The sequence below is a fragment of the Galeopterus variegatus genome, unplaced genomic scaffold, assembly GCF_000696425.1.
Source record: "Galeopterus variegatus unplaced genomic scaffold, G_variegatus-3.0.2 Scaffold5223, whole genome shotgun sequence".
Lineage (NCBI taxonomy): Eukaryota > Metazoa > Chordata > Mammalia > Dermoptera > Cynocephalidae > Galeopterus > Galeopterus variegatus.
Genome location: NW_007731334.1, coordinates 60,556 through 87,777, shown reverse-complemented (window position 1 = coordinate 87,777; position 27,222 = coordinate 60,556). Strand labels below are relative to the sequence as shown.

General features: G+C 43.2%; 1 protein-coding gene across 1 annotated transcript in view; it reads left to right on the top strand.

Moving 5' to 3' along the window:
• The window catches only part of PREP (prolyl endopeptidase), a gene marked incomplete at its 5' end in the record, with an annotated part of 116,070 nt that overhangs the window by 62,807 nt on the left and 26,041 nt on the right, over positions 1-27,222 (top strand). The window contains 2 exons of the mRNA XM_008589129.1: positions 3,054-3,251; positions 7,565-7,668. Of these exons, the coding sequence (XP_008587351.1) occupies positions 3,054-3,251; positions 7,565-7,668 (302 nt within the window). The remainder of the gene's footprint in view (positions 1-3,053; positions 3,252-7,564; positions 7,669-27,222) is intronic.

Below are 27,222 nucleotides of genomic sequence, written 5' to 3'. Positions count from 1 at the left end.
CCTAGCATTTCTTGGGGGGGGGGGTCATGGCAGATGATTACAGCTGACTCTCAGGGGCACTTTCTGCTGGGCCCTTCATTCTGTAGCTCTCTTAGCTCTGGAGGAAGCACTGCTCTGGGTGTTTGCTTGAGATTTTCCTCTGCCCTGGGCATCTAACTGCACCCTTCCACCCTCTTGTCCTGAGATCTGGCACTTCTCTAGGCAGTTCTGTTGGACAGTACCTAAAATAACCCCATGCCTGCTCTTTCCTGCAAAATCCACATCTGCAGCCTCGAGGCAGCAGTCCATCCCAGACTCTTCCTCCAAAGTAGTGAGTCCTCCCTTTTCTTGCCTTCTAGATTTCCAGTCATAGTCCCTTTAATTTCTCAGGTTTGGATCAGGCGCTGTCTCTTTATCTCTCTCAGGCTGGGGTTAGTAGAAGGTAATAACCCTCTCCCCAGTGGGAAGGGTAACTTACAGCATGGCAAGGGCTCTTGCCAAGGAAGTCTTGTCACCTGTCTTCTCAAAACCTCTTCAGTCTCTGACCCTGATTTATATTTGAACGAGGGATCCAGGAGTCATGGAACAGGTTTTTGGCCATTTCCTTTAATATCTGTGTGCAAGGAATCTGTTTCTTAGTCACTTTGATAGCCTGATGGCTTCTATTCACACTGAAGCAGGAATGTCCCCTGTGAGGGTGGTTACAGCCAGCAGTTAGTGCTTCCTGAGGGCCAGATTCAGCACCCGTTCCATGTGCCTTGGTCTCCTGCGTTGGTGTGTCTAAAGGAGACTTTGATGGCATGAGTCTTCATGTGGGGTACCCCAAGTGTTTTTCAGGTGCAAGTCAGATTGGAACAGTGATTCTTATATAGGGAGCCATCATGAACGTTGTAAATATTACCCAAGGCATCTGAGTTTTCTGCCATTTAAAGCCAAAAAAGGGGTTTTAACTGTATCTTTAAGTGACATCCTGTCTTGCTTGTAGATCTAATGAAATGCAAATTAATGCTTAGAGGTTTGAGGGGAGAGGAATGATATATTTTTGTAACCTTCCTTCTGAAAGGTTATAAGTTCTTTAGACTGGGAAGGAGAAACCTTCAGTATTCACTAGAACTCATCAATTCAAAGAGAAGCACAGTTGAATTTGCTCTGTGTCATTAGCACAGAATGCCCTGTTGAGAATAAGAACTAGAGATGAGTCATAAAGTACAGCCATTAAGTCAGAGCTTTTATTAATGACAATCTACAAATCACCTTGTTCTTTTCTTATTCACTTTGTCTGTTCTATAATTCTGATGTACTCATACTTAACACAGATTGATTATCCTTTGACAGCTATAATTTACTTCAATTTTTTCTTATACTTTTCTCTCTTTAAAATATTAAGCCATGTGAAATATACTGATTGAGGTACTTTAAAAAAACATAGTAGAGTATAAGCAAATGACTTTTGGATGTAAGAGATCTTTAATTCTCACTTGAGGAAAAGGTTGCTGGGGTGATCTAAACAGCCCAAGATTGAGGCCCCTCGGTATCCTCAGAGTTCCCTCTGGCCTTTGTCTTGTTGTTCCTGTGGATAAATGATAACCTAAGCGTGAATTACTAGTTTCTTGGTTATAAAAATAAGCAGTGTCAAGAACCCCACCTGCAACACCCCTGTGATGCTGGGATCATGAAACCCGTGATGGTGGAATAGGATTTGGTTCTTGTCTTTTCAACGTGTTTGAACTGTTGCCGGCAGCCCTGTCCTTACTTCCGCTTGCCACAGCATCTCTCCTTCTGGGTGACCTGTCCTGCCTCAGGCTGGCTTCTGTTTCTGCCCTTCCATTTTCTCCTTTCCCCATCGCTTCTCCCACCCTAATCCCTAGCTCTTTTATTGAGCACTGCTATTGTGAGTTGCAACCCTGGGACTTGAGGAGAACTGGTTTCTCTACCTTGCTCTCTGTGTCCCTGCAGTCTTTTCTCAGGAAATTCTTTTTATTTCTCTTCTTTCCTGGCCAGACTTTATCCCCAGCTTGATTTGGTGTTCTCCTGGTGCATTGCAGTAGACTCCCCTCCATCCTTCTGTAGACTTCTAGTCTGTGTTTGGCTGTCAAATACTTACATCCTTTGTTAATGTTACCTTCATTAGTGTTGCCTTCTGTTCAAACAGTGGCTCCTCAGTAACAGATAACTGAACTCCCTCTACGTGGCTCACTGAATGCCCATCAGACCCCCACCAGCATCACCACCTGCCCCCGATGCTGAACAACTTTCCTCTTATTATTGAAAATGGATCTCTCACTTGTTCTCTTTACCAGTCTTCCTCCCTCCCATCCTTCCTTCTGTTCATTTGTTCGTTCATTCATTCATATTCCTTTCATCTCTCCTCATTCCTAGCTCTGGCCTGCATTCCTTGAGTTACCTGTATTCCCACCACTTCATCCTCTGGAAAGCTGTCCTTTCTCTGATAACCCTCAGTGCTGCCCCCTATCTCCACACTCCTGCCCTCAAGATGAAATTTAACTCTTGCTTAAAGGCTGTCACTTTCTGGAGGTCTTCAACCAACTAATCACTTACCTTTGTTTGTACATTTTACTGCTTCATATTTTTATGTGATTGTGTCTGAAAGGCAAAGATGACCTCCTCTTCCCATTTCTCTCTAGCACATTGCAGGGTATCTGGTGTACACTAAGGGTTTAATATATTTTTGTCACATAACCAACCCTGTCAGACATGGGTCATGATTTGGTTTTTGTTGTTTGCTTCCTTATATTTCCTGCAGCATAACCTTGGACACAAAATAGGTAGGCAGGGTTACTGGTATTCCACACATTGTCTAGATCATCTCAAAAGCTCCTGGCCCGAGGTGGAGAATATTTTGTTTCCTCTGGACATAACAGTGACAATCATTTATTAAAGGAATATACTGAAAACTAGAGAAATGATTAAAAACAATTATAAAATGATTTTGCAAGTCTCGTTGCTGCATAGCACAATATATGGCTCTAGAACTATTATTCAATTAAATAAATATGTTTTGTGCTAATTTCCAAAACTGCATTAGGTTTTCTCTCTCCTCCTTCTCTTTTCAGAATGGGTTGCTTGTGTCAGGTCCAACTTTTTGGTCTTATGCTACCTCCATGATGTGAAGAATGTTCTGCAGCTCCATGACCTGACTACTGGTTCTCTCCTCAAGACCTTCCCGCTCGAGGTTGGCAGCATCGTGGGGTACAGCGGTCAGAAGAAGGACTTCGAAATCTTCTATCAGTTTACTTCCTTTTTATCTCCAGGTGAGTTTTTTCGCTGTTGCTGTTCACTTTAAAAATCAGACTGATATTCGGGTTTCTTTCAGGAAATGGGAGTATACTGTTATTGAAAATCACATATGCTGTACAACAGCCAAAATTACTTAATGGGAATAAAACAGTAAAACAGACACTCAGAACAAAGGGATATAAATGCCTAAAACTGTACTCTCCTTAATCTTGTATTCTGAGTCTCTGTTCTTCTGGGGGCAGGAATAACTCTTGCTCTAGATTGATCAAAAAATTAATACCAACAAATATAACTTTCGAATCAGCCTTTGGTCTATATGCACAAGAAAACACAGTGCAGACAAAAAACATTAAGTAAAATTTGTAGCCACATATGACATTTAAAAAAATGTTTTCTAGTATAAATTATGCAGTGGTTAAACTGAATGAAAATATAATCCTAAAAGTATAGTCCTATGTCATGAAAAAAAAAGTTTGTTACTTGGTTCTAGTAGAAAAGAAAAGGGGCTAGGTTGTGATTTTCCTTCTTGCTTTTGGTTTTTCTCTGCTTCTCCATCTGGCTGCAGTGTTCCTGTAGAGTTGTGGCCATGCACATACTGTGGTTTGCCCCAGGAGTCTGCCTCAAATGGCAGTTTGCAGTTGATCAGGCAAACGCTGTCTTAAAAGCAGTCTGGCTGAAAAAATGTCTGCACTTTTTTTTTCATTGGCTACATACTGTGGTTTGCCCCAGGAGTCTGCCTCAAATGGCAGTTTGCAGTTGATCAGGCAAACCCTGTCTTAAAAGCAGTCTGGCTGAAAAAATGTCTGCACTTTTTTTTTCATTGGCCGAGCTCCTGCAGAGTGCTTTTGGTCCCACCTGGTTTTGTTGCAATCATTTGGTCATTAGAAAATAAAGCAGCCCTAGGGCCGGCCCGTGGCTCACTTGGGAGAGTACGGTGCTAACACCAAGGCCATGCATATACACATTATACACATACACATCAGCTCAAAGGCTGTCTTGCAGTGGTCTCTGAAGGTGAGCTGTTTAGTACAGCTGAGACACTAAATCCTAAGTAAAGCCTGGCTGATCACAGCTCAGCTTCCTGCTATGGACATGTTGTACATTTGACAGGTGCACATCAGCTGACTTTGCTTCCCATGGAGGTACATAGTGAAAACAGCTGTTGATCCCAAGACATTTACGACTTTTGCACCTTGAGTCACACTTGGGAGAAAACAGGCAACCAGAGTAATTTGGAGCACGATGTACTCATTCCCTGTGGCTCAAACCACTTAGCGGTTGAACTGATTAATTCTGTACTTGGGGAACCTTGGAAGTTGCCTGAGATTAGCTCCAGACAGACTTGCATGTTGTAACACTCCAGTGCAGCAGTCCACTTGTGCATGGCTCCAGGAGGCCGGGACGGGAACACAAGGAAGCTTTCCACAGACTGTTTAGGAAAGGCAGACATTTCTTAAGGTACATGTTTTTGTTTTTTTCTTTTAATGACATTAAAGCCCAACCTGTAATCAGATAAAACAATGTCTACATGGGTAACAAAGTTCCTCTGCCTTCTCTTACATATCCAACTTTTCAGGTCCCCCTGGTCCTTTTGCAGCTTCTCCTGTAGTTGCCTCTTTCTCCTGACTCCTACTTCTTCTCCCTCCTTACGTGTATTTCACATTACACTAGCAACATACCAGCCGATCTCCCTGCCTCCTTCCTGTTGCTAGGACGGCCTTGCTAAGGCACTGTTTTCATCAGGAGACATTTTCTCAAGTCCAGACACCTCCTCTGGCCTTAAGGGACTTCTGTAATCCAGTTCTCTCTTTTGCCCTCAAACTTTGAAATTTATTTCCTAACAATTACCTAATCACTTTTCTCTGGTGCATGATTCTAGGCTGTTTTGTTCAAATCCCACCTTCCTTGTTCTTACTCCACATGAGCCAAATTAGATGGGATACTAATTGTCATTAGATCATAGGGATTTACACTATGGTGTGAACGTGCCAGGGTTAACCTGGGCCAACCCAGATGTATCTATAAATAGAAAGTATTGGTAAGATATATTAAGCACTGGTACCTTCAGGTTTAACACAGCCTCCTTTAAGGTACCACTTCTAGTGCACAGAACAGAAGACTAGAGTTTAGGCATTTGACACTCTTATTTCATTCTTCTGTTAGATTTGATGTCCCAACCTTTCTAGATAAACAAGCATTGAGAGTGTATCTCGTACTCATTGTCTTTCACTAGGGAATTTGCATTTCTGGTACTTTGGTGACTTTTCTAAGGTCACTAAGCTAGTAACTGCCAGAGCTGGGAATTCTGGCTCCCAAGACCTTCATCATTTACTGTACTACAGGTTGCGGTGACCCATGGTGAATCAGGTATTCAAATGGCATATGCTTGGTCTGCGTGCTTTCTTTTTGATCGTTTGGAGTCTTTTCTCAAGGATTCAGATGCTTTCTGTGTTTGTGGGAGGCATCAGGTACTGATCAAGAAGCTCTTGAAAATTAAAATATATCTGAAGATAACCTTTTGTCATCAAGATTACATTCATATAGGCAAGTATAATATTCATTGTATCTGGTAAATTGGAATGCATGCTCACAGAGTATAGTTTGGAAGTACATTATATATAAAGATATATTCTTTTTTTTTTTTTCCCTTTTTTGTCTTTTTTCGTGACCGGTAATGGGATCGCAACCCTTGGTGTCGCGCCCGTACCGCGACCGGCAACGGGATCACAACCCTCGGTGTCGCGCCTGCACCACGCTCAACCAGTGAGCTGACTGGTCTCTATATGGGATCCGAACCCTCGGTGGGAGCGCCGCCACACTCCCAAGCGCTGCACTCTACCGAGTGCGCCACCGGGCCGGCCCTAAAGATATATTCTAACGAATATCGAAGTATAACTTAAACCAAGAAAACCAGTACAGGTTGAGTATCCCTTATCTGAAATGCTTGGTGCCTAGAAGTATTTCAGATTTTCTTAGATTTTGGGATATTTGCACATACTTAACTGGCTGAACATCTCTAATCCAAAAATCCTAAATTTGAAATGCTCCAGTGAGCATTTCCTTTGAGTGCCATGTCGGTGCTCAAAAAATTTCAGATTTTGGAGTGTTTCAGATTTTTCAGATTAGGGATGCTCAACCTGTATTTCTGTCATGTTGTACATCTTCTTACTGTAAATGTTAATCATACACCCAATTATAGTAACCTTAAAGTGTCTGTAAGCCAGAGAATTGAAATAACATTCATAAAGATTAGCAGTCGTGGTTTTAATGAATCGAAATGTATTACTCCTTGCCGGGGAGGTGGGGGGGCAGAGTATTGTTTCTCAGCCATTAGTGAAGTACATACACAGAGGAGTTAATATAGAAAGAAAGAGCTGCCATTTTAACACTTGATCAATCAATTTAAATGTGCCTTGTGGGAATACCTTTTGGTTTTTGGTTCTTTGAGTACCGGGATCACCAAATCGATTTTTCATACATCTGACAGCATGTTTCACGTATGATGTGGGGAAGTGCTGTTCCCACACCAGCCACTCCGTGAATGAGTAATTCAGTTTCCTAAACTGCAGCAGTGTCATTGTTTTCAAACATTATGACTCGTCTTATTGTTTCTTTAATTTAGTCCTTAAGTGTTAGAGAGTAGTAGCATTAAGAGTAGTAGCATTAAATTTAGGAAATGGAATTTTAATAAGTAGTTAAATAAACTGGAATTCTTGGTGTATATTAATCATTTTGTGTTGTGCACTATTACTAGGATAACCAAAATTGAAAAAGCAATTCTGAAATGACTGGCAATCACCTTTGGTCCCTGATTGCTGTCCACACAGTGTCCATGGATGGGTAGGTGTCAGGTAGCAGGAGGCCCAGAGTGCCCATCGAGAGGCCCCTGACTGACTGTTGACCTTGGACAAGTCACTTGAGTTTTTTCTGTCAGTTGCCTTTCAGGTAAAATAGCCCTAGATGAAGTTTACGATTTTCTTTTACCTGCACTCCTAAGCACCCTGCTTGGGGAAGGCCTGTTAAGTTTCCACAATTAGGTTTTTTGCCTTTTCTCATACTCACAGAATGCGTTAGAATCTTCTAAAGTGTATACACACACAAGTGTTGTGAGAAGGACCCCCCCATCACATGCGATGGGGTGATGGAGGTGAACAGCTACATGGCCCTCTTCTCACAGTGACCCTTCTCCTGTGGTGGATTTACCAGATCCCTGGCATGTGCTCCACCTCCCTTGCTGTTCTTGGCATCTGGTGGTACTTTGTGGTCCTTGCCCCGCTTGCATCTGGTGAGTCTTGTGGGCTGAACTAAGACCTCCTCTCCTTTTTAGGCATCATTTATCACTGTGATCTTACCAAAGAGGAACTGGAGCCAAGAGTTTTCCGAGAGGTGACTGTAAAAGGAATCGATGCTTCTGATTACCAGACGATCCAGGTATGGAGAATTCATCTCCTTAATTTGAGTGTTAGGAAATCTGACTTTCCAGCTGGGCCATTCACACTCCAGCTTGTCAGAAGCCACAGAGGTAATTTATGGTGATGCAAACGACAAATGTTTTTGGAACCCCTGCTGTTTCTGGGCATTGAGCCAGGCGCTCAGGACTCAGCAGTGAGCAGGCACAGTCCCTGCCCTCCTGCAGCTTACAGGTTCTGCTCCTGTGGCCTCTAATCTTGACTGGGAGCCAGAGTTCTTTGTCTTGGGGCTCTTGTAAAGTAGCTATCAAAGCAGCGCTATTTGCCTTTGTCAGTCTGCTAGCTTGAAAATGGGTTGTGTTCTAGCTCAGGTCTTTTGGTGTCATAAATAACATATTTACTGTATGTAAAGTATTTACTCAAGTGCTGTGAGTCAGGCTTTTCAGTCTTAAGTTCATATATATTTCTGCCTGGCACACAGTAGGCACTCAAATATTTGAATGAATGAATGAACTAATTCATTGTCATGTCACCACAAGCTCAGTTTCTGGTCACCATCTTTTCAGGTTAAGAATCTCCTTCTTTGTTTTTTCAGCTTCCCAAGGGTACTGAGTCTTCCAGAAACTGAATCACTGGTTGATTGATGATGATGATGATGAAGAATGTCTCTTTGCAATAAGAGGTCACCAATAGGGCTCCAGGTGTTTATCAAGTCTCTCCCACCTAGAGGGCTGGACCACACAGGCCACAGATTAGGAATTGGAACGTTGTTTGGAAGGAAGATTAGAACAAAGAGCACTGGACGCTCCCAAGAATGCTTCTGTGAAACTAGGGTGTTATTAATAGTTTGGCAAATTACCTTTCAACTATCCAGAAATAGTCTGGATGATGGGCTACATCTAGATCATAAATAAAGCATTGTTTACAAAAATAGGTGATGGGCTGGATTTGGCGCAGGGCTGCAATTTCCCAATCCCTGTTCTATATCAGGAGTCAGCAAACTGGCCTCCTGTTTTATTGGAGAACCACCAGGCCCATCTGTTTACATATTGTCTATGGCTGCTTTAGCCTTTTTAGAGTGGTTGCAACAGAGACTGTATGGCCCACAATGCCTGAATTATTTAGTATTTGGCCCTTTAAGAAAAATTTGTTGAATCCTCTCATCTGTGTAAATGGAATTTAAAATCAGAATGTTCTCAGTTGATGCACAGGATTCTTGTCAAGAAGCCCATCAGACAGGCCTGAAATCTGCCATCTACTCTTTGGGTGACATTGGACAAGTAATTTAACCTTTGTCCCACAGCGTTTTTAACTATAAAATATAGTATCTATTTTTCAGAATTCCTATAGGATTATTAGGAGATAATGCATATTAAGAGACTCATAGAATATAAGATATTTTTTCAATCAGTATTAGAAATATAACAGTTTTCCATATCTATTTGGCTTCTTGATAGTTTCATTTTTTAGGTGAGCCATTGCCTAGAGAGATACCTGTAGAGCCTACAGCCTCTTCTGGTGTTTACATAGTTCATTAATTCACCCTAGTTCTATATTAGACTGTTGAAATGTGTTCTCTTTTAGGTTGTCATTCTTTGCTATTTCCCCATTTCTCCATGTGTACAAAGTTTGTCCCTATTAGCTGTTATATTTGGCCTTCTCAGTGCCTAATTCTAGTCCTCACCTGGGCATCCCCAGTAAGGACAGGTGTGCCTCCCCTCTCAGTAATGCCAAGGACACCAGGCAGCACCCAGAAGGTGTTCCCTCTTCTGCCCCTAGGAGCACAGTCTCAGCTGCCCTAGAATTAAGCAGAGTTGCCAGAGAGAGACTCTGATCTTCTCCTTATCTCTACTACATAGCCGCCTCAGCTCTGTGTAAAAAAAAAAAAAAAAGACATTCTTCTCCTCAATTTTCCACCTTTGCACAGTTAGTGCCCAAGTGTACAATTGCCTTTGGAGTTCAGGGAGGGAGGGGCATTTTTGACAATGGCAGCTTCCAGGGAGACAGCTTCTTACAGGGATGTCGCTGTTCTCAGTGGGGATGATTGGGGTTGTCTCTCCTTTCAGATGGCTGTTTTTTCCTATTCTGATAGTAGTAATGTTCTTCATAGATGATAGCTAGTTACCACTTAATATGTATTCTTTTAACTTATAAATGAAAAGATAAGACTTTCCAGCTGGGCAAGTACTTGAGTGGAATAAAAATCTATCAGCCATGTGTATAGTGGCCTGAGATTTCCAGGGTACAACGAGGAGAAAATGTGCTTGGCAGCTGCCAGTTGTCTGTGTCACTGGAAAACACACAGGCTCCGCTGCGCCTGGCTCTCCACTTCCCAAGGAAAACGTCCCTGACATTGTGCTACTCAGATACTTACAACTTTTTATTTGTACTGCTGTAGTAGAGAGAAAAAAAAGATCCATGGTAAATGTTCAGAGAGATGGTAACTGAACAGACACATTGGTGTGCAGATCTTAATGCACTGCTCCTCATGGGCACATTTTAAAAAATGGAATTATGCCTGTAAGCAGGGCATAGCCTCTGTATAGTGCCAATAGAAGACCCTGTATCTGTTGATTACAATATCATATGTATTGTACTGTTACTAAAATAGAATTCTTTCACTGTGGAAAGGTGCCTTTGAAATGCACCATGATGTCACGACACCGTCATCCTGTATTGTTTAAAATCCATTTTGCAGCAGTTTAGATTCAAGTGGATGCAGCAGAGCTTTGCCTTGAAATGGGAACGTGACAGATGCTCTCACATTTTCATTAGGCTCTCAGCGGTGTTGCCAACGATGACCTACCATTGTAAAAAGCAGGCTCCAGAGAGGGATTTGTGCATGAATGGAAAGCATCCCAACAGTGTGTAATAGAAACCACAGCATTTTGGGGGGACAAAAAGGTACTCTATTTTTGTTTTTAGTTATTACAGGGTAATGTTATGTTTGCTGGGGTTTATATGTATTCCATACGTGACTTAAAATGAATATCCCCCAGGCTACTTGTCGTTCCTTCTTCCATTCTATGGGGCAGATGATCATTCGGAAGCAAATACTGCAGAACAGATCACCCTGTATGATTGGCCAACACTAATTAATGGTGGGCATGACTATGCACACCTCTCAGTAGTACTCTCTACCTGGTCGTTTAGCTGGTAAAATAGACCAAGGAGAGAGAGAGAGAAGGGTCAAAGAAACGTGTAGCTGCATGAGCCACAGAGGGCTGTTCTTTATGTGTTCTACGTTCCCTCAAGACCCTGAGCATCTTGACTGGGAAGGTCAGGGATCTGGTGTCATATTTCAACAGACACAGAACAAAGCTGCTGTCTACATAGTTTTTATTCACTCCTCATTACAGCTGTGGGTAGAACATTGATCTGTATCAGAAGTCTTATTTTGAAAATCAGTCCCTGGGAAAGCTGTTCGTTTCTCTGCCTATCTGCAGTACATACAAGAATTTAGTTTTAGCTAGGTTTATTAAATCTGCAATTGATTAATCTTTTTCCTGCTTTTTATTGTGAATGACATAACCATATAATATTGATTAGAACTTCTATGACTGTGTCTTTTAAAAAGAAGTTGAAATACTGAACATCAGAAATCGTGTTTATAAAATAGATTTGGTGATAAGTGAATTTATATAAGAAATTGGTCTGCATTTATAAAAGTAACACATCTCATTTTAAACAAAGTAGGGCTGGCTCGTTAGCTCAGTTGGTTAGAATGTGGCGCTAAATACAACAAGGTCTAGGGTTCAAACCCTGTATGGTACAACCACAAAAAAATAAAAGTAAAATAATAGAGAAATAGTAGTTAAATTTAGTCTGTAAATAAATATTTATAACATAATATGCAATGCCAGGTACAATTTGAATTCAGAAAAATTCCAGACATAGGCACTGACTGCCCCTGGGAAATTTACAGTCAGATGGGGAGTTGAAGATCAAACAACCCAGGGATGTGACCTCGATGGTCCAGGGAAAGGTGCAGCCCTCAGTCAGTGCTGTGGTGGTCAGAGGCCATCCTGACCAGGTCAAGGGGAATGTCTTCATGGGAAAGGTGGAAGTTGGGGAGGGCTTTGAGGGATGTGTTTTTATAATTCACAGTTCCCTACTGAGATTCCTGAACAATGTCCCAGTACCCCTCATTCAGAGACTGTCTCTGCTTTTTGTGGCAGTGTAATTCCATAATTTACAATAAATTCAAGAAGATAAGAATGATACCTTCACTGTCCTGTGTGATGGGGGTACCTATGGCACCTGTCATTTGCGGATGGAATAGTGCACGTGGTAGAATGCAGCATGACAGTCGGATGCAGTACAGCCAGAATGCACTTTCTGGCTTCTCTGTCTCATCTTTGTTCAGCCAGCTGAGAGATTAATTGGCTTTTCTCCTCCCAAAATGAGAGACCTGAGAAAGAAGAGTTAACTGATGAACCGACTCCATTAACAACAGTTATCGCATGTTATAAAAGACAAAATAGGTTATGAGAATCCAAGTACCCATATTTCATGGGGAAAGCAAACTTAAATCATTACAGAGGGAAAATAGTAAGGATTATAAGTATTTAACATACATTTTATTATCTTCTCTTAGACTTTGTAGGGATTTTGCTTTTCTGAGGATTACCTACTATAATGCATATGAAACGTCAAGGACATCTCCAAGGTGGTTTGCTTTGTAGCTGAACAGAAATATTAAAATTAGGTCATTCTTTGGGTTTATCAACATGCCTTGGGGTGGGAGAAGTGGGATTTATTTTTTTCTTTAACTTACATTTTTCTAACCTTGGTGATAACTGATTTGTGTTGCTAGCATACAGGCTTTGCTACTCAGAGGACATGTTCTCCGAACATTAATTAGTGTTTTGATACTCCTTACCTTCTGCACTGAGCTCACAGCACATGCCGTTTTTGAGGGTTGACTCATCCACATGCTTGGTGAGCTGACTGTTGAAGCAATGATAATGTTTTCCTACAGTACTGTGTTCATGCAATTAGGAATAGGTCAGAAATCTTCTGAATTTATTCATAAAGAGTGAATGGGGGACGTTTTCAAAAAGAACTTTTTGAGGGGTCACTGTGCTTACATATGGTTAGGGAACTACTTGAAATTGAATCAGTTGTTCTTGATTTATTGCCTAACCATTCATGTTATTTTTCTATTATACTTCACAGTGACATATTCTTACATAAACAGATTCCTGCCCTGCTTTAGAATTTTCCATGTCATGCTAGCATTCTAAATTGAGGGTATAATGTTCATATTCAGAGTGTACATGTTTGTGTCTCTTTCCCTTCTCTAGATAACAGCTGTGTTAAAATAATTTGACTGTAAAAGATAAGAGTCTGTGTTTTTTTGCTATCTTATAATAGAGAAATATTTTGTGGCCCAAGTCTGTAGTTGCTGCAGTCTCCATACCACTGTACCTATTCTCTTCTGTGTCTGTAAAAGGACATTACTTTGCAGCAACTTGAGGATGTACAACCCATAATATGTAAAAGTCACATTGAATTAAGCAACCTGTGCTTGGGTAGCTGTGTAAAATCCCCATAGTGAAAGAAAGGCTTGGGGAGATTTCCTGAGGCTTCTGTGGGTGAACACCCTAGGCCGACTCAGTCCTGTACTGATCTTCCTCTGAGTTTCTCTGAACTTTGCTCTAGGGAAATGGCCCTGTTTAGATTATTAATGTGGTCTGCATTGAGATGGGGACCAGGAAAGCAGATGAACCTATCCCTGATGACATATAGCATGGAGAGGGCAGCCAGGAAAAGAAACCCCGTCAGTTGTCTCTCCTGGGAGACATGGGATATGGCATGGTGGCCTGGCACCGCGGGAATTTTGTTTTGCAAGCTTGCTTTGCCAAGATGTTAGTGAGTCAGACAGGTGTTGCTTTAATATGAATGGCTTAGATTCAGTTCTAGAATGCCATCTAGATTTATTGTTCTTTAATGATGTTATATTAGAGGCCATAGCTGTCACAGTATAACTTGTCACCTATGACACTAAGTTTATGTATAGTTGTCACGTATGGCACTGAGTTTATGTATAACCCATTAGAGATTTGTTCCTTCTTAGTATGTACAAAATGTTTAATATTTCAGGTATTTACAGATATTACTGAGTTTGTTCTTATATGTAATAAAGTCACTTAATAGGTTTAGATTTTTTTACACTGTCCTGAGAAACATGGCTTTTGAAACTCATAAAAGTTTCTGTTGCTGAGCTTTGCCAGTACTGAGGTGGATAGATTTCAGGTTACCCACGGCTAACAACTAAGCTCCAACCGCTTGCTAGAAAACTGTCTTGGGAAAAGAATGGTATATTTTATTATCTTATAAAAACAGAGTAGAAAATCACTTCCCTCTTATTAGAACTGAATCAGTGGCATAATGTTTAGGCTAATGATACTTGTCTTTTGCCATTTTAATAATTATTTCTGCTTTTAAAAATGAGTCTGGGGCCGGCCCAGTGGCGCACTGGAGAGTGCGCTGCTTGGGAGTGCGGCGGCGCTCCCGCCGAGGGTTTGGATTCCATGTGGAGACCGGTTCCCGCTCCCCGGCTGAGCGCAGTGCGGGCACAGCACCGAGGGTTGCGATCCCGTTGCTGGTCCCCGGTACGGGCGCAACACCGAGGGTTGCGATCCCATTACCGGTCAGTAAAAAAGACAAAAAAGGAAAAAAAAAAAAAATGAGTCTGAATCCCAAGGTGTGTTATTTAATGTAGGTTCAGCTGTGAGCACCAGCGGAAGAAATCAAAATAAGCACGGCTTAAAGAAGATAGAAATTTATTCCCCTTTCATACAAAAGAAGTACGGGGCAGTCGGTCCAGCGGAAAAAAAAAAAAAAAAAAGAGTCTGAATCCCAAGGTGTGTTATTTAATGTAGGTTCAGCTGTGAGCACCAGGGGAAGAAATCAAAATAAGCACGGCTTAAAGAAGATAGAAATTTATTCCCCTTTCATACAAAAGAAGTACGGGGCAGTCGGTCCAGTGCCGGCATGAGGTCCAGGGAGTGAGGGATCCCAGCTCCTCCTCTTGCTGCCCCATCACACGTGGCTTCTGGTCCCTCGTGGTCCTCGATTGCTGCTGGGGTTCCAGCCATGTTAGTCCACTTTCCAGCCAGCAGCAAGGTGGCAGTAGGGAAGATGGTAACAAGTATGGGCCAGTTGGCTTATAAGGATGTTTGCTAGAAGATGGCTGCTTTATACACTTATTGGTGAGAACGCACTCACCAATAAATAGTTTGCAAAGAGGTTTGCGATGTAGTTTTATTCTCCCCAAAAATGCGCCCAGCAAAAAATTAGGACCTGTTATCAAGGAAACGGGGCACGGATACTGGGGGACAACTAGCAGTCTGCCACACAAGGCAAAACAAGTCTTCAGGAAAAGTTTTTTTGGCGTAGACCCTGAGACCAATGCCATCTGGTGGCCAGGTACCTAAATCTCAGTAAAGGAAGACTCCTAAAAAACTGAACTTTCAAATACTGTTGACAGCAGAAATCACACACTACAAGGACAGAAGCACCTTTTAAGGAGGTGATTCTCCCATGAAGAAAGAAATTTAATATTGCTTCTAGAACATGAAGTGTGATGCAGGAGTATGTGGGGACATTTGAACATTAGGATGAAAGCTGAGGGTTTATCTGGCATAGTGAAAGAGCAGGGTAAGCTAGTGTCCAGATGGTCCTCCAGGTGTTTGGTTCTGTGCTAGAGTCTGCCTCTTTCCAGGTATAATCACTCCCAACTGCCCTCCTACAATGTCCGTCCTTGAGGGGCCTGCTGTTTGGAATGGAAGCATGGCACGAATCCACCTACAGAGAGGTGACCAGGGCCCTAATTTCACAGCTGCTTCCTTTGCCTTTTCCTAGCTGGTATATGTTTCCACTAATACAGTTTTGGCCTCTGGTCAAAGTTATATGCCTTCCAATTGCATGTCTGTTAGTTAGAGTTCATCTAATTGAGCCCCTCATTTTACAGAAGAGGAAACTAAAACTCAATATAAGTGTTTTAACCAAGGTTTCACAGTTAATAATTGATAGAGCCAAGACTAAAACTCAGAACACCAGATCTATGTTAATTTTATTACCAAGATGAGTTACTCTCTCAATAGCTCAGGATTGGGTTTTTCCCCCCTCCCCTCTAAAATAAGCAAATTAGACTAAATGGCCTCTAAATCCCTAAGCTCTCTTACCTCTAAAAGTATGTTTCTATACCACATGAATATCTGGTGACTACTTTGTAGACCCTTATGGAACCTACTAAATAATAAAAATACTCTGTCTAAAAGGTGAGACAGTAAGAGCCCATAAATTTATATTTGTATAATTTATAAATATAATTATTTAATGACTTATTTTATGTTTTAAATAATAATATGATGTATTTTAATGTTCACTTCCAGTCACCTTGTTATATGTTAATGGAGATTTCACTGCCTTATCCATTTGTTTATTTATATCATACACACACACACACACACACACACACACGCATGCGTTTATATTTTTATCTGAAGAGCTTTAAGTTGGCCACCACGTACAGCTTGAAACCTCATTTAAAATATATTCAGAAATGAAATAAAACTTAAGTATTTATGTTTTTGCTCTTGTCATCTTATCTCTGCTGGACTTCCCCTAAGATCTTACTCAGGGGTTCACATTCATGCCAACACTGGCACCAGACAACTTCTAGCTTCGATTCAGAAGAATATTCACAGATTTGTTTTGGAAATTCTCACCCAAGACTTCTGCTTCTTGTGCAGTGAACCTGGATAGCAGCTTCTAGGCACAAGGCAGGTAACCTTCCCTACTGCTCTTTCTTGCAGGGGCACATCCATTCCAGTGTCTGTCTGTGTATTCTGCCTCCTTAATAGGTGAAGCCAGACAAAAAAATCAATAGAATTAGGAGGAGGTCTAGAAACGGGAGTCTGATAAGTGTTTAGATTTTCTTTGCGTTGAGAAGGCTTGGCAGGAGAGAGTTGGGGGTGATCTTTTTCTACTTACCTGTGGTAATACTGTTCCTAAATCCGAGGGGGACATTTTAGATTGCCAGCCACACAACTGTTTTAGGCTTCCTGCTTTACTTTGTCTTTTAGGACCAAAGGAGAAAAGAAATAACAGGAGCTTAGTGTAGGCTCTGCACCTGCTGCAGTTTTTTCCTTCTCCTCCCCTCCACTTTGCCTGGAGTTACATTGGTGGCCAGTGGATGATGGAGTGAGTAAAAATAGACCCCGTGCTGGGATATTCCATCACTCCCTGAAGGAAAAATCATTACTGGCAGAACTGTCACTGGTCTGTGAAGAAGGGAGGAAAAATTTTCCATTTCCATGAGTATAATCTTTTGATTTTGATTAAGTGTATCCCGAGCTGGGTGCTCCTTCTCTGTCAGGCTCATTGCTAAGTGTAAGATGTAGATCAGAAGTGTTGTCGTGGTTATAAAAGCGATGGTGAGATATCATGAAGTGGAAGGCATTGTGGGGTGCTGGACAGGGATACACGGGTTCCTGGTCTCGGTCTGTGTTAAGTATGAGCTCCTCTACTCAACTCCTGATGTGCCCCTCATCCAGCCCGACCCAGGTGCCACCCCACTGCCCCAGTGTCCCGACCCCAAGTACTAGAGGCTCACTCACAGCCAAGCCCTGGGACTGCCATCCTCAGACTCACCTCTGCCCAGTCTCTCCTTCCTCTGTGCTCCATCCTGCGAATGCTCATTTTCCTTTACTCCATTTTCCAAAATTCTACATATTCAATCAAATCTCACCTTCTCGGTAGAAGCGTCTCTTCTTGCTGCCCTTGGGAACTTGGTCTAAAGCAGAAGGCAGGGATGGGGGATGTTCAGCTGTTTACTGAGGACACGGCGTGGCTGTGTGCACGCAGCGTGCCCGGCTCTCAGGGCACACCAGTGTTCCTGTGCGTTTGCGTACGGCTTCAGAGGGAAACTGCCCCGAGAAGCTGTGCTGGCATCTCTGACCAGGCTGTCATGATTAAACAGTTGAGCACCCTGAGGTGGGTCTTCATGTAGAAATTGATATAAAACATTGTGGCTTCATTGAGACCTTGGGGAAAGTTTCAACATTGGTTAATGTCTCAAAAGAAAGAAATTGTAGATCATCTACTCAGGCTGAATTGAAAAATGCAACCCACATTAATTCTGATGTGTTTAAGATCATCTACTAGTTAGCTCTGTTGAATTAAGTAATAGATGATGCCTTGTGTCCTCCCAGCCTCCAGCTGTATGCATGTATATATGTGCGTCCCACATACAGACCGGTGCCCGCTCACTGGCTGAGCGAGGCGCGGGAGCAACACCGAGGGTTGCGGTCCCGTTGCCGGTCCCGGTCCGGTGCGGGGGGCGACACTGAGGGTTGCAATCCGTTGCCGGACACGGAAAAAGACAAAAAGGAAGAAAAAAAAAAAAAAAAAAGCACACAGAAAATAAATGCCAGCATTGCAAGCTGGGAGAAGAGCCATGAATGAAATAAACAAGGACTGCAACCCAGAATGACAGAGGAGCCCACTGGATCAAGCGGTCATGGAAGGCTCCCCTGCATTTTCATTTAAATGGAAATCTTAGGGCCCAGAGGAAACTAACCATGTGAAAATGGGGGAGGAACAGAACAGAGTGTTAGAGAGAAGGCCCTGAGAACAAAGTGTGTGGTCTCAGAGGACTTGAGAGAAGACTGGGGCCCAGGGAGGGAGGGAGAGGGAAGTGGACAGTGTGCATAGGGAGGCAGAGCCTCATGGCTGTCTTAGGAACTTTGGATTTATTCCAAGTGCGATGGGAATCACTGCAGGTTTTATGATAGAAAGTGACGTGGTTCTGATTTAAGAAAATTATTTTCCATTTTGTGAAGAGCAGATTGAAGGGGCTGATGTGGGGGCAGAGAGAGCAGACAGACATCTGTAGCAGTAGACCAGGTAAGAGATGAGTTGGCCCAGACTAGAGTGGGGACTGCGGGCACCGAGAAGGTGGGTTTGGAATATACCTGAAAGGTAGAATCACCAGGACACACTAAGGAACTGCATGCTGGAGGGGTGAGGGAAAGGGACCTGTTAAGGATGACTCCAGGATTTCCAATCTGAGCAGCTGGGACCATTTATCGGTGAGTTGGCAGTGGGTTGGGTAGGATGGATTTGGGAGGAAAACTGTTTTGAGCCTGTTAAGATTTGGTACATGTCAAATTGTCATCCACATGGTGATATCAAGTATGGAGTTGGATGTTTGTATCTCGTGCTCAAAGGAGAGATCAAGTATGGAGTTGGATGTTTGTATCTCGTGCTCAAAGTTTGAGTTGTAAATGTGGGAATCTTCAGCATAAATGTGCGATAAATCCAGGGACAAGGACAGAATCACACGGGGGAGCATGTAAAGAGTGGAGAAGTCTCAGGACTGATCCCTGAGGTGCCCTACCTCTAGGGGACAGCTGGAGGAGGAAGAGCCAGCAAAGGAGCCTGAGAGGAAGTAGCCAGAGAGGTGGGAGGAAAACCAGCAAAGTGCAGACCAGGTAGACCAGGAAATGGAGGAAAGAGAAATAAAAGGAGGGAGCGGCAGCCAGCACTCAGTGCTGTTGGTTGGTCGGATGAGGAAGGAAGAGGAGTTCTTGGATTTGACAAGGTGGGTTCATTGGCGATCTTGACAAGAGCATTTCCAGCGAGTGGTGGTGGCAGCTGGTGGCCGAACATGGCACTCCTAATGCTGCTCGTGGGTGGCTGTGACTGAGGCAGGGGAGGACTAGCTTTGATTTTATTCATTTTTATGCATTTTTGTGTTGCATTATTTTCCTAATTGCAACAATCTTATATTAATTCTGTGATATGAAAAGTTTAAATTTAAAACATGTAAAGTTTTTTAAGAAAAAATATTCCCTGGTAGGTTAATTGAACATCTGTCTTTTAACAGCTGTGGTTCATATCTTCTTCCCACTCTCACCACTCCCTTTCTTCTTCTCCAGATCACTTTTCAGATTTGTTGTTTTCTTCCTGTAGAATAACTCAGCTGTGCCAAGAAAACCTACCAATCAAAAAGAATCCAAAAATTTAATTTCATGAAACAGTGTACAAACAAGGCTTTCCCTAGCTTTTGCGGCGTAAGTTCAGGATCGGGGAGAAGGAACGAGAGAAGGAAACGTGTATGGGGTCAATGGCATGTCAGAGTGGGAGAAGCAAGATGATTTGGGTTTGTTGATGGGTCGGTTGCAGTAGGTAGGGAGCCACCACTGGAGCTGAGTTCCTCAGGAAGGTGAAGGGAAGGGCCGGTCTTCATAGGACAGGGGACACCTCCGTGCTGCCAGGAGGGGAGAACGAGAATCCAGCTGCCAGCTCCTCACTTCTTCGGTGAGACCTCTTAGGCCCTGGATTGTCTATCTTCTTACTCTTCCCCCGCCTCCAAAAAAAATTTTTGAGTTTCAACTAAAAACCAAAAAGTGGTTTTGAAATTTTGAAATAATTATATTTTTCCTGTGCTCAGTTTAGGAGTGGGAAGACTGAGCATTAGAATGTTTTGCTTCTTATGGTCGGATTCCTACCTGGTGGCTATTTTCTGTATCAGTCAGGAGAGGCTAGGTCACTGCAGTTAACGGGTAACTCCAAAATCCCAGCAAAGCTTATATCTTATTCTGGTGCCCTGTCTGTAGGACATTAGCCTGGGCCCTCCCACACCCCCTCACTCCCGGATCTGCCTGAGGAGCCTCCCCGCCCACGCCTCGCCTGCCCCTGCATTCCCATGGTGCCCGCCGTCCTTTTGTCTAGAAGTAATACCTCCTGCCCCCGGCCACATATTATGTTGGCCAACACCATGTGATGAGGGCAGAGCAATTTGAGAGTGGGCAGGGGTGTAGTGGCCAGGCGTCGGTGTGCTGGAAGGAGAGAGGACGGAGCATGCGGCCAGCCCTGCCAGCTCCTCACCTCTCTCCCAAGAGAAGGCAGAATAGGCCTGGGTGGGATTTAGGGGTCACCACTGTACCCTCCCCCATCCTTTGACCATAACACCTAAAATTCTGTCAAGAGGAATTCATTCCGTTATTTCAAGCTTTCATTTTTCCAAGTATTCTCTTTAAAAATGTACACAGCTCTAGGAAACCTAATGAGTCATTTTTTTCCTCCACAGGTCTCATTATTTTCTTTGGCATACTCAAAATTATGGGAGAGTTTGTGTCCTGAGCACACTGTTTTCTGTGAAGTAATGTTTATTTTCCTACTTTACTTGACAGAGGACATATACAGCAGCCCATCGGCGCTGCTCAGCTGGCTTGAGCTGATCACCCCAGGCTGGCCTGTGTGGCCTCTTACAGGTCAGCTTCCTGTCAGCCTTATTGGAATTGTGCTGTCAGGCCCCTCACTCCTCTGTGGACCCATATGGATCCCGGAACCATAGATTGGGTCTCACTCCTTCTTTAAATGCCTAGATCTGTGAGAGGAGGGCAGGAGATGTTGGGTCAGGGAAGCAGCACTGGGGACTTGGTGGCCACTAGGGACCCCTCTCCTGCATCGCAGGGAATGGCAGGACTGGCCATTTTTCTGAATTTTGGTGTCTACCTGCTCCAGCCCCTCCTTGCCCACCTGGCTTTTGGTCTCCCCCACGTCAAGCCACCTCCCTCTCTCTCCCACCCCTCGGTGTAGAGCTCTTCCTGGAGAGCTGCAGCCCCTCTAAGGCTGCTCTCTCCTCAGCAGCCACTGGGTTTGCCCTGAGCAATAGGGCCAATAGCAGGGTTGTTAATGGTGGTGAGGAAACTAGCTCTCCTGCCAAACTGACTTTAACACAGTGCTCTTTCATCAGTGGGAAAACCTAAGTGTCATCTTGCCAGACTCTTTCCTCGGGGTGACATTGGTGAATCACAGTCTCCTGTAAACTCATTACCCCCACAGTAGGGAGAGTTTGTGCTGGTGTCAGTTTGGGTGAGTGATCTGATACATTAGCAGGCTGACTTTCTGGCTGGGGTCGGCAGGAGCAGGCAGGGCAGCCAGTTCTGAGATCAGTGGGGAAAAAGGAAGTGACTATTTGCTGTTGTTTCCAAGGATGATGTGGCTTCTTAATAAAAAGCATATCCCTTATGATTAGGTTTGTCTGCTAGTTTGATCAGCCTTCAGTTTTGCCCGCAAGATCCCCCAGTCTGGCCCCTACCCTCTCCCTCTCTCCCACCCTGCTGTAGCCTCCTGGCCCCTCTGCTTTGCTTGCACATGTGCGTGTGCTCCCCTGCCTCCCCGGCCCACTGCTTTACTCGCTTCACTGCAGCCTCAGAAACTCCATCCCTCTCCATCCTGTGTATGATAGCATCCCTGCCCCTTCCCCTCTTCCCCGTATCCAGCTTTACTGTTTCTCCATTGCACTTATCACCAGCTGACATTGTATTTCATTTATTTCTGTGTGGTCTCTCCCCTTTAGAATGTGGTTTTGCCCACTGCTGTGTCCGCAGGGCCCAGCGCACAGCGCACATACATGTGAATACTTGACAAATGAATGAGAGAGGGCCTGGACAGATGTACTCAGATGAGGTAATTTAGTTGTCAGAAAACTGTAAAGATGGAACATTTCTTTTCTGTAATATTTCTATGTTGGATCATCTCCCTCTCCTCTCCTTGAGTAATTGGTCCTGTCCATTCCAGACGGACAAATACTATTTGAAAATGAACATTTAGGGCCGAGCCCGTGGTGCACTTGGGAGAGTGCGGTGCTGGGAGCACAGCAGTGCTCCTGCCGCGGGTTCGGATCCTATATAGGGATGGCCGGTGCACTCACTGGCTGAGCGCGGTGCAGCCGGTCTCAAAAAGGACAGGAAAAAAAAAAAAAGAAAAGAAAATGAATATTTACCACCATTTTTACTTCTGTGGAATTTTTCATGTGATCTAGTTTTTAAGAGTTATTTTGGATCATAGTTCATAACCAAAACAGAAAACACTTCTTCCTGTCCCTTTTAGATTATAAAAGTGAATTTTTCTTCATATTTTGCTAGCACACATTTATTGCTTTGTAGCCTTCCAGTTCTAGGTTATTGCATGCTTACAGATGTTTGGGAACATTTTAGACAAGATGAGCAATAAAAAGACAATTTTACTAACATGTAAATTCAACTGACCAATTCCTTGTTATGTTTTATGAGAATCTGCGATCATTTCATTACTTTTGATTTTTAAAAAATTTTTTCAGACTCTAGAGGCTTATAGCTTCACCCATTTAAGTGGCTTTTGGCTTTTCTAACATCATGTTTTCCAAAGCAGCCTCTTATTTCATGCATTCAATTTCCTTTTCCTTCTTCACTTCTCAGTATTTTTATTGATTTGTACGTGTGATTCGTGTTTTCTTCATTGTGTGTGTGTGTGTGTGTGTGTGTGTGTGTGTGTGTGTGTGTGTGTGTGTGTGATGTCGTAGACACCGTGTTAATCTAACTGAGGTTCTGGAAATCCCTGTGCCCAGAGAGAAGCCAAAGAATGCTAGAGACAGTGGTAGTTATACTGACTAATCCTAATTTAAATAAAATGAAATTTTCAGATGAGAAATCAGTGTTTAGGAATGACAAGGAGAAAAGATTGCTTTAGCCAATAAAAATAATTATTTTGAGGGGAAGGGGAATATAAAATATAATTTTCTCACAAACATTAAGCACTAAGCCTTGTATGTGGCAGTGCTGACAGTGCCGGGAATATAAGGAAGGATGAAGTTTCCTAGGAGAAATGAAGATGTAAGCAAACATTTCCAGCAGTTTGATTGGTGGGGAGGAAGGGTGATGTTAGAGATTATAGAGAAGGAGATCACATCTCAGAGGAGGAGCAGCTAAGCCTGCTCTTGGGAAGAAGTCTTCCTGGAAAGGAGGGCACTGGAGAAAGGGCAGCATGTACAGCAGCAGAGGTAGACCCAGCACCATGGGTGAGCAAGTGGCCTGGCCTGAGCCCAAGTGGCAGGAGGTGAGCCTGGAACAGGAGACAGGTCCAGACACTCCAAGCCTGGCCTTCCACCCAAAAGGGGCAAGACTTGAAAGAGTCCATGTAGGATGCACATGGGGCCATCTACCTACCACGTTCTCAGAGAATTAAGGTCAGGAGCCAGGGAGAGTCGTGAAGGCTGGCAGTGGTCATGGTGGCGGAGGAACCTGTGGGCATAGCTGAAAACTCCAGTCGTGTGTATATATAGAGAAGAGAGGTCAACCAAAGTCTCAGGGAAACACTAATGTTTAAGGGACAGGAGGAAGAAGAAGAGCCAGGAAAGGTTGCATCACAGAAGCCAGGGGAGAAGAGTTTCAAGGAGGATGGCACGGCATTGCAGAGAAGTCATGGGCTGCAATCACAGGGGCAGTGTTGGAGCTGGCATGAGCATTTTGCCATGAGAGGAGCCAGTGAACGTTGAGTGGTGATGAGGCTGCGTGCGTGGAGCCTGTGAGCCCAGCTGCTTCTCATGGCAGCAATCACAGGGGCAGTGTTGGAGCTGGCATGAGCATTTTGCCATGAGAGGAGCCAGTGAACATTGAGTGGTGATGAGGCTGCGTGCGTGGAGCCTGTGAGCCCAGCTGCTTCTCATGGCATGAGGGGTTGTCCTACAGCCCAGGGCCTTGTGTGTACATTACGAGGTAGCAGAAATATCACATGAAATTCACCAAATGAAAGTTTTTGTACTCAGCGTGCTGGCTTTGTAGCCAGCTTTTCTGCACACACCCCTGGTGCACCAAAATTGTCAAATATCCCCTGTCCACCATCCCAAATGTCATCTATCATCAGTACAGCATACAGTGTTCTTCTGGATCTTCTGTGAACATGACTCAATTATTCATCTTCAGCTTTCGTTTTCTTTGATTATTGGTGATAACAAAAAGGTGTATATATAATTTAAAGTATATATTTCTGCATTTAGAAACATTGCAAATGAACATAACAAGATCTTTCTATCTTGATAGTGCTCAGGGTAAAACAAGGTGGCGGGAGGCATGTGACAGCCACCAAAAAAGATAAAATTATATAATTTTACTGATAAGATTTCTGCTACCACTATTCCTGCACTAATATAAAACAGCATTTCACACAGCCAAGTTTAGAATATAAATCAAAAAGAATTTGTTCTTGTACCTTCACAGCAGGATTTCTGAGCTTTGTGAGTTGCCTTCATTTTTTCCCGCTTTTTCTTCGTCCCCTGATGTGTTGCTTCCCAGCAGCTATTTGTGATGCTGCCTCTGAGCCACTACTTCAGTCTCTCCTAATTGACACCTCTCTGCCGCCTGCATTACCCAGCTGCCGTCCACCCCTGGCCCCATATTTCCCAGTGGGGGGCCGGGCACTGTAGTGCTCGTGGGCTTCTTAATGACTGTTCTTTAAGTAATTTGAAATCATCTGTGATAGGTTTCTTTTTTGCCTATTACTCACCTGGAGGATTTATTTTGGTGATTTGCATTTGTGCTGTCTGAGAGACTGGAAGTAGAAGTAGATCAAGGTATAACAGCATTAGATTTGTCCAGCTGGAACTCACATAAATGTCTTTGTGCCAGAGAATTTTACTTCCAAACTCCCCTTTTTGGTATTCTGGTCATTCATTGTTCTGCAGTAAAAGTTATTTTGTGTGCATTTGCTTCTCATCGTGTTTGGCTGCATCTCGGTTTCTCTCCCCTTGGATGTACCAACAGAAAGTGGTCGTTGGACAATTATGCCAGCCTCCTGGCTCGAGGATTTCTGTCGGTGCTGTCCTCAGTTCAGGGCCACGCTTGGCGTTATGCAGTCCTGTTTAATCCCCCACGCTGCCATGAGCTGCCGAATCGCACAAACCTGGCTCTGCTTCCTCCTCACTAACATCTGTTTCTCGTTAATAGTTCACCCTTGTAAGGAATGAATAACTACCAGCGACACAGTTTTAAAATTGTGCCGTTCTCCTCTATTAATGAGCATTCTGACTAGAGTTTGTCTTTCTGCATTTTGGTTATTAATTTTATTTTTCTCACACAATAAAATAAATAAGTAACCCGTCGTTTTGCGTTAATGAGGATTTGAAATGGATTTAAAGTATCCTTGTCGGGGTTTTATTATGCAGCTGCAGCCTCATGCAGTAAATTACCATAACTAAACAGTTTAAAAGCCATAAAGTTCGGCTGCCCTGGCATTGCTAAATTAATAGATTAACAGCTACACATAAGGAAAATGTCAAATGTTAAATATTTTTCATTAATAGTAAGTTGGAAATTTGTGACCTTCAAAGGCTTATATAATCTCTTAAGTGCCTCAACCAGAGTTAACTTCTATTACTTGTCACTTTGCAAGCATTTTGAGGCTAGACTCTCTAGGCTGCTCTATTTGTATGGACTTTTAAAAAATGAAATTCCATTTAAAATATTTTTTCTTATATTATTTGATTGAAACATAGGGTCCAATTTGAGCATTCATTTATGCATTTATCCAGGATCTGTTTTCTAAGTGCCTACTACCATTAAGATAGCATGCTAGGCACAGAGGCAAATAGATGCACAGCCCTAGAAGGCAGGCACAGCAGGGCACAATAGCAGTGCCATGGAGGGTTTGGGAGGGGCCCCTGGAGGAGAGGCCAGGGGATTTGCTGATCCCTTGTTTATGGGCTGAGAGAATGGAGTCTGGAACCAGAAGGCCTGGGTTCAAATCCCGGCTCCATCATTTACAAGATGTATGACTTGAGCTAGTTACTTAACTTCTCTGGGTCAGAATGACCCCAGCTGGAAATGGGGGTATGCATAGTATAGACCTCATATGTGGATTAAAATGAGAATATTTCTAAAGCCCTTAGACTAGGTAGGGTTTGGTACATGGTAAGAACTAGATAAGTGGCTTAAACAAATCAAATAAAATGAGTAACATATATTTTTCTTTTGACTGGGAAGGGGATCGCAACCCTCAGCAGGGTGGTCCGCACCATGCTCAGCCAGTGAGTGCACCGGCCATCCCTATATAGGATCCGAACCCGTGGCCTCAGCGCTACCAGCGCCAGACTCTCCGAAGTGAGCCACGGGGGGGCTGGCCCAGTAACATGTATTTTGACCAAAGTAAGAACTAAGGGAAACTCTATTGTGAAAATTTTAGAAACTAACTGGCAGGCATTTGAATATTCGTCTTTAAACATATGGAAACTTTAGCTGACAATTAGCTTGCCTAGGAATTTATTATCACTGGATTTTGTCTCCAGAGCGTTGGCTAACATTTGTTTCCTTTGTTTTAGGTTTTTTAAACATTTTTGGATAAGGTATAACTTTGTAACAGAGAGCCTCTAAAATGAAATGAGTGGCCATTTGTGCTGTTTTAAGTTTCTTTCTCATATTAGAATTATTCAAGCAAAGGGTGAACCTGCCTGAGATGTATGTAGCTTTGGGTGCCTGCACTGGGTAGGGGTGGAGGGGGGTCAAGGTGGTGAATTCCTAAGAACTGATGGATATTTTTCAGTCATGATTTAGTCTGTAAAGGCATGCAACATTGCGGCTGGGGCCCTGGACATGTGAAATGGCAGTTTCCCTGGAGAGGGCAGTTGGAGTTGGGAAGGACTCACAATAATTGAAGGCAGAGAGTGTAGAGCTTTAATTGCTGGTCTAGAACGTGGGCTGTATTTTGTAGAGAATGGGGAGGCGCTACATGTTTTCGATATGGG